At 42.4% G+C, this 14,487-nt stretch overlaps 1 protein-coding gene across 1 annotated transcript; it reads left to right on the top strand.

The window, feature by feature from the left end:
- The first annotated feature begins 6,832 nt into the window (after positions 1-6,832).
- On the top strand, positions 6,833-8,370 carry LOC139916758 (podocan). Its single transcript, XM_071905750.2, has 2 exons — positions 6,833-7,017; positions 7,272-8,370. Exons 1-2 carry the CDS (start codon positions 6,833-6,835, stop codon positions 8,368-8,370), a joined length of 1,284 nt encoding a protein of 427 aa, XP_071761851.2.
- Positions 8,371-14,487: the final 6,117 nt, after the last annotated feature.

The raw sequence follows: 14,487 nt of genomic DNA, 5'->3' as shown, positions 1-14,487 counted from the left end.
GAACTGACCCCACTGGTACCAGGCTCCCATCCTGCTGGCGAATGACACCTGAACTGGTCAATGTTTGTTAATATTTACCTTGTCCTCTCCTGGCCTCCTGATACCAGAACTATTCATGGGAACGGACTGCGTGATATCTGAAGCAAACCCTGTCAAAAAATAAACTCTGTGTACTGTTATCAGAGGTGGAAAATTACACCTCTGATAGCATGAGAAATGGTCAGTGTGTGAAATTAGCCTGTCTGCCCGCAAGGCCGCCAAGGCTATTTTCCAAAGATGTTGTGAGATCAGTGCAGGGTCTGGTGGATTGGACGGATATTACTGTACGCCACGGAATTGATCCGCGCGTACAAGAGGAGATAGCAGGGCGGTATGCGGTTGAGATAAGACTGAATTGCTGCATCAAAGCATTTATTCTTGGCTAGACAGTTTTTACAATGCATAATGATACTATCCACATTTACAACGTGAACACATTGCACCTAGTCTGGCCAAAACATTCAGTTCTCAAGAATAACACACGTGATCACGAGGAACGCGGTCTGGTACAACAACAGGAGGATGAAAGTCCGTCTCCATTGTGTTGTTGTTTGTCCTGGGAGTCCTGCGCGCTATGCAAATGTGGGTCTCAGCCAATAAACTGATCACAGTCTGTGACCTTTGCCCTTGTTAACCCCCCCCCTCTCTCTCTCTCGCCGTCGCTGCCGCCAGCAGACAGGCTCCCAGCAGATGGGATGGTTTGGGGGAGGGGCTATTCTCGCACACACAGCCTTCTTGTCAGTCTGTCTCTGTCTTAATCGCTCTCTGTCTCTATCTCAGACTGTATTTCCCACTGTCTCATGCGACTCGTTCATTTCTCTCTCCTCTACAGTGTTTCTCAGACACTCGCTCTCTGTCACCATCCCTCCCGGATTCGTGCCCTCCAGTTACATAATATTGATGTTTAGTCCGTTTACTGTAAATTAGATGATGTGTTATTCAAAAGCCCCCAAGGCAAGTGGTGTTAATGTTGTCATCAATTATCTGGCTAATTACCATATAGCCCACACCGTTCCTGCACACCTACATCGATACACGCAGCACACCACCGAACGTACACACACGCTAACTCACACTCATTCACACACACCAACACACACGCTCTCAGACCGACCCCTCATGTACATTCCTCACTGGTCTGCGAGGCCGCTTACCTGCCCTGACCCCGGTCTCCTGCTGACGAACACATGGCACATACTTCGCCTTAAGTATCTCCCTTGGTGGTGAGATCACTCTTTGTCCAGTGAGCGGGGTTGATATTTTCTAGCCAATTTGTCATAATTTTCACCCTAAAAAGTGAACTGTACCCCTAATTCCAGCTGTAACGTCACTGGAGACCTTATGCCAATTCTAGCCTATGACCTATTGAAGAAAAATGAATTTTCGGGGTCATTTATAGTGATTTTTTTTTTTACTTTGTGGCTTGGCCAGAGAGTAAAAAACCCTGAGAGAGAGCGAGGACAACTGGTGAGGCTGCTGGGCATCTGTCTGAGCAGCTGGATGCACTGGGGAACAATGGTTCGACTGTAGAGTTGATTTGGCTAGGAGGCGAAGGCCCAGACAGACAGATTTTATATTACGAGCAATGTCTGCGAAAGGGATTTTTAGAGCTGTAGATTAGATATCAAAGCCTGTTCTGAGAGATGGATAGAGCGGTCGATTTGACCCAAAGGGGTTGATGGGAGAGAAACCATTGTTCCGTCGCAATTTTTCTCCACAATACGGGATGTGTGTCATTATTTTGTTAACAGGGGAGATAACACCCACATTAAATCCCTCAAATCTGATACAACATGGGCGTACACACACACACACACACCCACACACACACAGACATATACTGGGCTGTTTACTGGTATTTTTTTTCCCGGAAAACAGGTGCAGTGCTAATAAGCCCCCCCCCCCCTCGTATCTGTCTCCCCCTCCCTTTTCTCTCTTCCATTATTGCTGCTTTTCACACCTCCTCTCCTAAGCATTACGTCACCTTCCACAGGAAATGAGATGCCACAGCTCAAGGTGTTAGACTCCTTCACAGAGTGTGTTCTTCCTATGGTCCTGCATCTCAACCAGTCATGTTGTCCTGTAGTTAAATATTCATGTGGTAGCTATTCTTATAAGGCATTTCCATATGTTCCAAAAGCACCGAATGAACACGGGCACAGGCATAAACAAGATATTAATACCCATCTGCTGTATTTTCCCATGTAACATTATGCAATACTAGCTGTTCTCAGGGCAACTCATGGAATAATGTGTGGGCATATGCTGCCCCTCTGTGTTCAACAAAAGTATTGCACTTTAATTTCTGTCTTGGATGATCGCATTTTCAAAGAACATATTTTTTCCACTAGATGTCAGTATTTAAACATCACCTATGTTGAACACATCCTGATCCAAAGTGTGGATTTCTGGATTTTCTGGACGTGCATCTTTGCGTGTGTGTCTGCTTGTGCATGTATAGGCTACAGTATGTGCATCCATGTGTGTATCGGAGAGTGTGCATGTATGTGTGTGTGTGCTTTGTCATCTCTGGGAAAGTATTCCCGCTATAAGAACAGCTGCCTGTTCTCAGGTCCAATAAGTAACTCATAAACACTGGAGGAAATATCCAGCTCAGGACCACCTCACTTTACAACACAGTAAATGAACCAATGCACTCTGCATCAGGATGTAAAACTGTCTATAAAGACTTTATACTGTACTTGTCTCTGTTGCAACATACTTTGGCCCAATGCTCTGGGAATGTATATATACAGTACATATATATACATATACATACACTGTACATATACAGAATATATACATACATAAACACACATGTTTATGTATGTGTGTCTGTGTGGGTGGGTGTGCGCCTGTATACATCCGCCTGTGCATGTGTGTCAAAGTGTAGGTCTATGTGTTTGTATATCTGTCAGATACAGATTTACAATCCTGTAGTTATTCTTGGTAAAAAAAAAAAAAAGTCAAATGTCTCAACATTTTTCCCCCAAAAATGATATATTTGAATGTTGGGATAATCTTAAAGGAATGTTTGGCTTTATTTGCAGGCTGTATATGATATGATAAAACACAGGGATAAAAAAAATTCGGAGAATTTACAGGTTGTAAAAAGAATATTTGATCGCTGGAACCAGAAATCAACCCTTTCTTCAGTATAGATAATGTAGCTGAGAAGAACACAGAGAAAATTGCCCAGTGATATTTGTTCTTCAGCTCACTGTTCTAAAAACATCTGCCTATAGTCTCTGTCTGAAATGTGTTCACCCTATAATCCTATTTTTATGAATGCCAGATGATTTCCATATCTTTTAAAAAGAGATATATGCCAGGTGGCTATGGAATAAATATTTTTAGAAGCGAGGAGGGAAATTCCTCCAAAAATGATGGATCAGCTATAATTTAAAGATACTGAATGATAAACGTCTGGTAAGGATTTTTCCCCCAAAAATGGATTTTGGATTAGGACTCTTTAAATGTAGACTGACCAGTCATAGTCTTACTATTGAGATAAAGCTCATTCAGTAGTAAGACTTAAAGCAGTTGTAATATAACAAGTCAAATTCTGATAATGATTTAACTTTCAGAGAAGAGCAACACAAGACACTGCCAAACCTGCACTGCAAGAAAGACATTTTTATTTAGCATTAGCACATTGTCAGTCTGATAGAAGATAAAGTCCCCAGACTTCCTTTGGCACAGCAGTGTATTGGCATATGGGTCAAAGACCAAGCAGTTTCCAGGAGCCACTTGTCACCCCCATGTAAGCACTGGGATGCTAATGTCTCCCCAGAGCGGGGCAAACAGCAGCCACTGTAAAAGCCAACTCTCACCTCTGACCTCTCTTCCTAAAGTTGCTCCTCTTTCCCGCTATTGATCCTATAGATTCCTCTGACGTTGAGGTTAGGCGTGAGAATTCCCTTACAGATATAGGTATTTAAGGAGTCATTACCTACGGCTCGTCTGTGGGCCCAGAGTGTGTGTGTGAAAACTCCCCATACAGAGAGGGGCTCTGAAATAGGTCATTAAGTCACCTATTGCCTGTGTGTGTGTGTGTGTGTGTGTGTGTGTGTGTGTGTGTGTGTGTGTGTGTGTGTGTGTGCAATTCAAAGGATGCCCCATTCCTGTGGGACTTGCTTGGCTCAGCAGCTTTTAACTTCTCTCATTCCATAGAGAGAGGCAGGTATGTTGTCGACTGGATAACATTGACAAATGCAAGAACTCAACTTTGACATATAAGGAGGCTACGCACACATCAGGTAAGCAGCACTCATAAATCACACTGATGGAACAATGGCTTTACTGTACCTGTAAACCTTCCTCCATATTTCTGGGCTGTCAGAGTATTAAATGCATGAATGAAAATTAATAATGTGGTTTTAAAACCACGTATGACAAGATTGTCAAAAGATTGTGGATATTTAAAGGGACTCTAATGTGTCATATTGTTTCTAAAAATGTGGTTCAGTAAAATTCATTAGAGAGTATATTATATTCCATTTATTGAAATGCTATTAATGAATGCTCTGGGTGAAAGTCCCTCCCCTGATGTTTTTGTCATATTCTACTATAGATAAAATGGAAGCGCTCACTCTCCTGCTTATGTTCTTCGCGGTATCTGGATATTCCTATGTACTGCAACCCAGTAAGTGCAGAATTAAGCCTACTTAACATTTGTAACAACACGTATCTGTATACAGAATATACTGCTGCAAGAATTTTGACTTTAAAAATAAAGTTGTCATCTCTTTTACTAATCGCAATAATGATACAAGAGCTCATTAACACTTCCTTGCAAATGATTTCATTAGCCTTTTCAAGGGAATGCTAAGTGTTGTAAAGGATGTAACTATGTTACTGATATCTACGCAACATGGTTTACAATATTTGTAAAATATTTGTAATTTGTAATTTCTAATAGCAAGTCTTGAAGCATTTGTGAGAGATGCCTATTCTGAATCATTGAACTGAATGAGCTGTCTGAATGATTGCTCTCTGTATTGTAGGATTAACTATCACAGAGATAGCTGGACTGGACAGTGACGTGGACCACTGGTCAGAGTGGAGAACTGAGAGACTGACGGAGACTTCCATATCAGCGGAGGAAAGAGAAAATGAGGAGAAAAAGGCAGCTGCCACCTTCACTGAGGAGAGGAAAAAGGAGGAGGAACAGAGGAAAGAAGGATTAACACCAGAGACAAACCCTGAGAGGGAGACTGTCAAGAATGAAATGGTGGTAGAAGAAATGAGGAGAGAAGAGGGGATAACTCCAGAGACAGACCCAGAAAAGAAGAGGATGGTTGAGAAAGAGAGAGTGGATAACATCTCAACAGGTTTCACTAAGACAGTTTCTGAGAATATGACCTTAGGGGGAGAAACAAAAAGAGAGGAAGACTCAGCTGTTGCTGATACTGAAGATGGGTTGATAGAGGACCATTTAGATACAGATAAAGAGGGCAAAGTGGAGGGGAGAGAGGATGGACTGAATCCAGATGATAACTCAGAAAAGAGAGAGGAACTTGAGGAGAGTAGGACAGAGAAAGTGATCCTAGCAGATAACACAGAAAATGGGATGATGGTGAAAACAGTGAATGGTCATATGAAAAGTATGAAAAGTGGTCAAATGGAGAAAGAAAAGCAAGGGATAGAGAAAGAGGAGACAGAGAGCAAGCTGGTGGCAGGGATCGGTCTTCATGAGGAGAGAAGAGAAGATAATTACGAGAATGGAAAGAAGCAATTAAATGAAAAACAAGAATATGTGGAAGAGAAAGGAGAAAATGAGGACAATAAGGAAGGAGATAGTGAAGGAAAGAAAATAGCAGAGGAGGGAGAGGAAGTAAGCAATGCAGAACAGAATAAATTAGCAGAGAGAGAAAAGGAAGATCACATAGTTGTTAGCAATCTCACACCTCCTTTAAGCACAGCTTCTCCTCAAGTGGAAAAGGAATTAGCGACTCCTGCCACACTTCAACTTATCACTCAGTCTCAAATTCCTCCTAGTTCTCCTCCCCCTGTTCATCATCATAATGTCCCTCCAGTTACGCTCCCCCCAGTTCCTCCGGTTGTACCCTCTCATCCCCCGTCCCCGTTCACAAAAGCTATTCCTCAGTTCTTCCTTCCCTCCGTCACTCTTCCCACTCCTACAACCACCAGTCACGTCTTAGCAGTAACAGTGGGCCCTAGCCAGAGACCAGCAGCAGAGGTGAGGTCTGTCTCCCTAGTTGATGATCTCCTCACTGAGGTGCTCAAAGTGACAGAGAGTCCTGGACATCATCTCAAGCAAAACCCATTGGAGGTCAAAGTTGGCCCAACTGCAAAGGTATCAATTATCAGCAAAAAGGCAGAAGACGTCAAGGTCAAAAATATAGTGATGAAACTTGCACCAAAGGAGCTACGAACTACACACAAAGTAAAAGACACAAAGGAGACAAATACTATCATCCAAACAAAAGAGACTGAACTCATTGCCAAGGAATTCATTGTCAAGGAGCAAGGAGCAACGGCAAAACCCAAAGAAGCAAGATTTATAACCAAAGACCTAAAAGCTACACCTAAACTGAAAGAGCCAAAACCTACATCAAAATCAAAAGAAAATAATTCTACTACTAAACAGGTCAAACCTACACCTAAATCAAGAGTCTCGCAGCACATTGGCAAACCTAAACCTTTTAAATCAATGGAAAATGAGACCAAACCGACAGTGAAGCAAAATAAAGCATCTCCTCCCGAACCACAAGTGACCAAATCTTCAGCCAAACCACCTCTGACACAACCAACTGCCGAAACACCTGCGATGAAGCCAACAAAAATCAACAAAAGTTACAAAAATAAGAAAAGCAAGAAGTCCAAGGTAAAGAAAGGGAAGAAGGGCAATAAAACCAAAAAGCCTTCAGAGGAGAAGGAGGAGACTGCAAAGCCAACATATTTCCCTTACTTCAAGGACAACTACTGTCCCCCTGAGTGTGCTTGTTATGGAAGGTAAGACTAGCCTGCCCACATCAAGCATATTGAATAATTTTTCAGAAAAACTTAAGTTCATATGTTTATATGTTCATATACATTATATATATATATATATATATATTAAGCTACATTTTCTGATGCTCTCCTGCTGGTTATTCTGAAGTGTTATGGCATTAAGTGTGACAGTGGCAGCATCAGTTTCTGACATTTGGAGATCACCAATGTGCAGTGTAACCTCAGTCTGAATGTGTCATGTTGTTGTTTTTCAGAGTGGTCCAGTGCTCAGACAAAGGTGTGGACAAGGTTCCTTACGGCATTCCCTATAATGCCCGCTACATCCTCCTCATGAATAACCACATCAACAGCATCCAGCTGGACCTACTCAGTGAATACATCTCTATGGAGTTCCTGGTGTTGAGCAACAATCGTCTAACAGATGGTGCCATAGAAGGGGCCTTTGAGGGGGTTCCAGCCCTGAAGCGCCTCTATCTGGATAGGAACCTCCTGGAAAGTGTGCCAACTGACCTTCCAGCTTCTCTTGAAGAGCTTCGTCTGGACAATAACCCACTGAGCGTGATGTCAGAGGCAGCCTGGGCCCGATGCCCTGGACTCTTGGTTCTCAGCCTCAGCAACAACAGCCTGGGGAACGGGTCAGAGTCCCTCCCTAGTGCAGTGCTCGCTCCTCTGGGCAACCTACGCACGCTGAACCTGGATGGCAACCAGTTAGCCTCAGTTCCTCTGGGCCTACCGCTGTCTATCAAGGAGCTGTACCTCAGAGGGAACCTCATTCAGCGATTCCGCGGAGGGGCCTTCAATGGGACATCTGAGCTGGTGGTGCTAGATCTGAGTGCTAACAGACTGACAAACAAGGGTCTTCTCAGGGAGTCCCTCCTCAACGCAACTCACTTGGAGAGCCTTAACTTAGAGGGGAACCGGCTAAAGCAGGTCCCTCGACACCTTCCCCTGTCACTAAAAACCCTAAACCTGGAGGGCAACCTCATATCTTCCATCAACAAAGCTACATTCCTCACCTTATCAAACTTGGAACACTTAGGCCTGGCAAGGAATAAGATCTTCAGAGTGGCACCAGGCGCATTCAGGACATTGCCAGTACTGCATCAATTAGACCTGTGCCACAACACCTTGCGCCAGGTGCCCAGACAGCTGCCCCGCACTCTGCACTCAGCTGCACTCACCCACAACAAGATTCAATCAGTGCCTCGCGACGCCTTCTGCTGGGGTGACAAAACGCCGAGCCTCAGCGGGCTGGTACGAGTGCAGCTGGAACACAATTTAATTGATCTAGGCAACTTAGACGCACAGGCCTTTAGATGCTTAAGGGGTTTCCAAGTGGTGCACTTCTACTGAGCTGCTGTACCTGCAGGAGAAAGGATACAAACTGTGCAGGATGGAATATCTTACTGCTGAGACTATTTACGTGCACAAGTCAAAAAAAGATTAATATTTCTCTTTGTGGTGGTGACTCTCCTTATGTTCCATCCAAGACTTGCGGTGAATACCGTGACTATGCGAAAAGCCAATGGTGGAACTTGCACAACAGTGTAAAAAATATATTTATGGTTTGTGAAATGTTATTTATGTAACCCTCCCAACCTCACTCTTTGAGCGCACTCATTCTTTGTCTACAGACTTCTTTTTCTTTTCCTTTGTTTTATCCAAACATGCCTCTAGGGTTGGGGAGTAATGCATCACATGCAACAGGATTAAAGTTATCTGATTTCAAAAACTGCAATCCATTACCTTAAAAAACAGAGAAATTCAAAAAAAAAATGTATTTGACATTTGAATTACTTTTGAAAACCGATTACCTAAGAAATGTATTTGGGAACATGGGCATTTTCATTTTGTGATATTAAACACCCTAACATAAGTCATCAGTACTACTTAGCTCAATGGTGTGTAAATATTTTAAACTATGTGAATTCAATAAAGTTCTCTATAGTATTCTTCAGATGCGTATATGAACACGCTATGCTGGGTGCTACACTGTCAAAGTTGCTGTCATATCTTATATCTTTATACAAGTGTTCAAAATTTTGACAACTATAACATGGGACATTTTATGATTCATCAATGATCAGATTCACACCAGCAACCTGGTGCATCACAAACTTCTGTTTGTAGCCTTGAGTTACATCTAGAATCCTCACATCAAGTGTTCATACTGACAAGAAGGATCTATTACCATGCAGGATATAAACTAGGGAAACAGGACCAAAACTATGTGATTTTTCTCCCAAGACGTTGCTCATGTTATCTAGTATTCTACAAGATACACATCTATGCTTTCATCTGCTTATTCATTTAACTATTCATTTGAGATATACAGCAGCATAATGCAATGGCTGGTGGGAGTGAGGGGCTGAACCTGGACTTCACAAACCTCAAACAGCCACGTATCCTTTTGAGGTAGCTTCAAACACACACACCATCTGCTCTCTTTCTCACACACAGAAAAATACATTTATGCATGCATACACACACACACACACACAAACATAGTGCTCTTCTCACACGATATCACTTTGTTGAAGTTGAAGTAAATATTTTTTCACTGAGTACACAAAAGGAGACACGCTCAAATTTGATCCTGAGAAAACTCGAATTCAGACTTCATGTTTTGACAGCGCTGAGAAAACACATCACATCTGTGCCACATATGGTCAGACAATCCGACTTTTTGGGCATGTAAATCCAGCACATGATGAAAAGAGGTGTCTAGCATGTCCAGTGCCTCAAAGAAACTCTGTACCACTCTTCTCCAGTCGGCTCAATAGGGACAACTAGTGTGTGTCCTCATATGTTACTGCCAAATGTTACTCCCCTAAATATGCCTTCTTTCTCCAGAATTAGTACCAAGAACAGGATTACAGATGTTCAACAAAAATTATCAGTGATATGTATGTGACAATCAAATGTGGGAGACTCATGGTTTGTCACCCACAATGCTAATTGGTGTCCAGATTTACCAAGAGAGAAGTTTGTAGTGGTGTTTCAGGTCCGGGCTTGTTTCCCTGGGTCAGAGTCATGGTACAAAGAAGTGATAGCATGAAGCATCCAGAAATACAGAATTACTGTATGATTTTCCTATGTTATGAGTCTATTGTCAGTCTATTGTCAAAAAACAGAAGACAGTATCAGTATTCGCTCTCTAGGTAATTCTGCGCACCTCTCAATATCAGGGTTGAGAGGCCATTTGCCTTCCACACCTGTCTGCCATCACATTTGGAAATATATAATCTGTGCTGTTGGACATCTGTATCTCTGAAACCTTTTCAGCACATAGACAATTCTGCATCCTAAAGTTTGCCCAGTTGTTGTTGATCAAGGCTTTCATTCCATTTGGCAATGCAGTAATCTTGCATAATCTTTATCAAGATGTCACTTGTGGTTCAAGTTTTATGAGTAACAATGTTGATGGTGATTTCTATTTAAGGACTTTGACGACCAGGATTTCTAAGATCCAGTTTTATTGTTTTATTAAAAATTTATGGTGCGTGCATAACTAATTCACTTGTTATTTTTATAAATCAGATTTACTACAGCTTTTTTGATGAGATCAACTATATTATTATTCAACAAAATTGAATGACTATTAGTTGCCATATTTTCTTAGTTAGTTTTTAGTTTTTTTAGGTATAGCCAAAGTACTCACCTTAATCCAACTTCATTGAGCATTGATTCCAGCTCTTCCTTTTTAAAGAGGCAAGGACCACAAACAACAATAAATTGTTCTGCCTGAAATCATTTTCCCTAAGTGCTCCAAAGCAAAACCACCAGAACCAGGAATTCTCTATAATAGGCCAAAATGAGACATGAATGTGCTGATGTTTGTTATTTACTTGAGTGTTTCACTTGCTGGGTTTTGCCTGGCTGCTCCATCACCCCTGGTTCTTATTTGAAGGAGAAAATAAACGTCAGAAAAAAACATCATTTAGATTTTGGGGCCGGGTTCACTGGCAGCGGAGAGGTGGCGCAGCTTGTTAACGCTCCAGCAGCAACTTTCCCATGGCGATGAATGGACATTGGTCCAAATGTTCCACTGTAAAGCATTTTCACCACTGCCCATAAACAAGTCAATCAACATTGTTGTTTTTATATCCAGTTTGCGCAATGATGATTCCATGAGAGATTCAAATGAGAACAAAACTATCATTAAGTTGTCAGCGTCTGTGCAACATCAAAGCCTCAGTGACAGTGATGTACACAGAATAATAGAGCGGGGTGAGTCCCTTGTTTTTATGCTTTTTGGTTGCATGCAACTAAAATGTACCTGAATTGTATTGTATTAAACCTCATCCACTTTACAAGTTGAACATGATTCAGCTGTGCAAGTTTAGTCAAATGGCATTGAAAATCAACTGCTTTATACTGATCATTCAGTTAAGCTTCTCACAGAGAATGTACGTAAAATGTGTGTCTTATTAATAGTTTCCCTGCGTTATTGAGCTTTGTTAGTAATCAGGTGATATTGACGTCACCATGCCCTGGTGTAGTGGTTGGATTTCTTTGGCAGGCGGCTGCAGGAGTGCAGCGGCACTAACAAAGTAGAGCAGAGCGCTTTCTTCAATAGAATGTATTAAAGCCCAAAATAACCCATTTGATTGTTGTATAATTTGAAAAATCAGAGCTGTATAAAATAGTTTTTAGAGACTTGCCACAAGTGTCTATTGGCAAGATTAACCTGTATGTTGACTTGAACACTACAGTATATACCTGTGGTAACTTTTGTTTTTTCTTACTCAACTTCAATTCTCCTTGTATAAATATGCTAATATCAAGGACTCAGTGATAGAATTTAAATGTGCTATTAATAAAATAGCCACTAGATGGCAATGATGTATAGGGAAAACTGTTTTGCTCAGGGCCACCTCTGTTTTCCAGCGTGTTTTATAGAATGAGATACACAAAATATTAAGAGCTGAATTTGGCTCATTTCCAGTTGCCAAATATGAAATGGTGGCAATTAAAATGCATACGCTTCAGGAAGTTTATCTTGTGGGTAAGATGGTATATTTACGGCTCACACCAGACTGGAAACTCAGCGATGCGAGCGCCACACACACAAGCACACAGCCATGAGTCATATGAAAGATTTTCACAGAGAAGCGAGGATGTTTATGAGCCTCCTTTTCAATAATGTGAGAATATTCTACTTGACCGTGAGCCTGGAAAAAATATATATAGGAGGTGACAAGTGAAGGACGATTTTGTTCCTATAGGCAGGAGGGAACAAGAGGAGAGCAGAAGGAAAGAAAGGATAGGAAAGCAGAAAGAGAGAAAACGCATTAGCCCACGTGGAGGTGCATAGCTCTCTCTCTCTCTCTCTCTCTCTTGCTCTAATAACCTCACTCAGCGACGTGGCACTGCACCCATAGGGCCTGTGAAAGAAGAGCAGGAGGAGGGGGACGGGAAGGAGGGACTGGGAGGGAGAGGGGGGGAGAAAAGTGAAGAAGAGAGAGAGAGGGAGTGAAGGAGGGAGGGAGGGAGGGAGGGCTTGCAGGATGGATCCAGGCTCCATTGGCTCAGCGCGTGACCAGAAGGGAAGAGGTTTGGCTGGGCAGGCAGCTCACCAGCACCTCCCTACGGTCCAGCAGGACCCTGACCCCCGTATCACAACTCCACATGTCTACCTGGATCCACTGGAAACCTTCCTCCCTTCTTTTTGTCTCCTTTTCCCTCTCTCTCTCTCTGTCTCTCTTTACCTCTCTTTCTCCCTCCCTCTCGCACACATGCACACTCTCTCTTTCTTTCTCTTTATCACCTGAACATTCCTCATATTCTCCCATTTTTTCCCCCCTCCCTTCTCCTTTTTCTCACCAGCTGGAATCTCGAGATTTTAGATCACATGATTTAAGATTACATTGTGCATGACCATTCGTGCACGTTCCTATGTGCATCCCTATAGGTGTGCATGCATGTGTCACGCAGCCAGTATCTATGTGCAATGAGTGAGCTGCGTGTGCACACGTGTTTCCGCAGACATCTGCTGAATGTGCGTGGGAGTCCCATACGTAACCATCATGTGAACTGGTCCCTTGATAGAGTCTGACCCATATCCTTATTTAACTGTTTTGGCAGATGGCGAGTTTATCTGTGTACCTCTGCATCCTGTGCTGGATGCAGTCTGATATTTAAGCTTAACGGGAAGTGTGTAGGATTAGTAGTGAGGGTGTTTGCTGCCATCGCCTCTCAGGATAGCTTGTTGTATTTCTCCCATCTGCCACTGTGACCTGTAGGTTACAAATCATTGTGTCTGTCGTCGGCCTTTCTAATGGAGTTTGTCTGTCTGTCTTTAATGAATGGGATTGTTAGCAACCCATTAATTCACATTAATTACAATGAACTGTCCTCTTTATTTCTTTTCCTGCCACAAATGACATCCGATTGTTCTTTTTTTCGCCCAGACACGACTTATAAAGGCAGTGGGATCTCATCTGATGCTCCGGCCAAAACCGCACCGCCATTAATCAACCATCGCTCCTCTGCTTGGAAGGAGATGGTTCTTGAATGTGTTTGAAGTGTTAATACTTGAACATCTTGTCATTAGGATCTCTGCGGTTGTGACTCAGTTTGTCTGCGACCGACTGCGCTTCCTTGACATGGAGCGATCTTGCTGTGTTTGCATATTACTTTCCAACCCACCAGTTGAAAGTGAAATTGTTTTATGATGTGACCTACATAACACGACTTTACTGTTGAATCTTCAACTAGTATTCATACGCTTTTCTAGTAATACAAACAATGACTCATAAACTCCCGTAAATTAAACTACTGCAGCTGTGAAATACTAAAAAATGAGTCCTTTGCTCTAATGCTAACCACATTCAACGAATCCTGCCGAGCAAAGAGAGAGAAGGAAGAGTAAAAAGGAGAGAGAAAGAACAGAGGGAACAGGATATTAAACCACACCCTAGATGTGAGCCAGCCAGACGAACAGACAAACAGACAGACAGAGCCGTGATGCTATTCAGCCGTCGTCCCTCTCCTCGGATCCGTGCGGCTCGGAGGCCTTCTTCCCACGATGCACTGGGAGCTGGAAAGCGGTTTCTTTGGGGATTTGGTTGGTGATGAATTTGTTGGCCTTAATGGCAGCTTGTAAACGCAAATGCCTCGATTCCAAGAAGCAAGTTTAGTGAAATTTGAACTTGCATCTTAGGGGTTTCATAAGTTGTAACAAGAACTTTATAGAAAACATATAAAAGGGAAGTGTACATGTTTCGGCGACGGTTGTGACTGACAGCATGTAATTTGTGGCCGTTCTTTCTCACATACAGTAATTGAATGCAGTTGGCAGAAAGGGACACACACACACACACACTACTATACTTGTGAGAACCTTCCATTATTCCCTAACCCTTAAACCCAAACATTAACACTATAAAAACCCCTTAAAGAAGTTAGGATTTACCAAAATGACCTCACTCTGCTCAAAACTTCTCTCAATCCAAAGGTCTAAAACTC

The sequence above is a fragment of the Centroberyx gerrardi genome, chromosome 24, assembly GCF_048128805.1.
Source record: "Centroberyx gerrardi isolate f3 chromosome 24, fCenGer3.hap1.cur.20231027, whole genome shotgun sequence".
Classification (NCBI taxonomy): domain Eukaryota; kingdom Metazoa; phylum Chordata; class Actinopteri; order Beryciformes; family Berycidae; genus Centroberyx; species Centroberyx gerrardi.
The sequence above is the reverse complement of the archived record's forward strand: the minus strand, read 5'-3'. Positions and strand labels throughout refer to the sequence as shown.

Excerpts from the sequence above, each read along its gene's own strand:
- LOC139916758 (XM_071905750.2), top strand. The coding sequence starts at position 6,833 with ATGAAGCCAACAAAAATCAACAAAAGTTACAAAAATAAGAAAAGCAAG. Across the intron at positions 7,018-7,271 it reads GAGTGTGCTTGTTATGGAAG|AGTGGTCCAGTGCTCAGACA; the intron begins GTAAGACTAGCC and ends GTTGTTTTTCAG.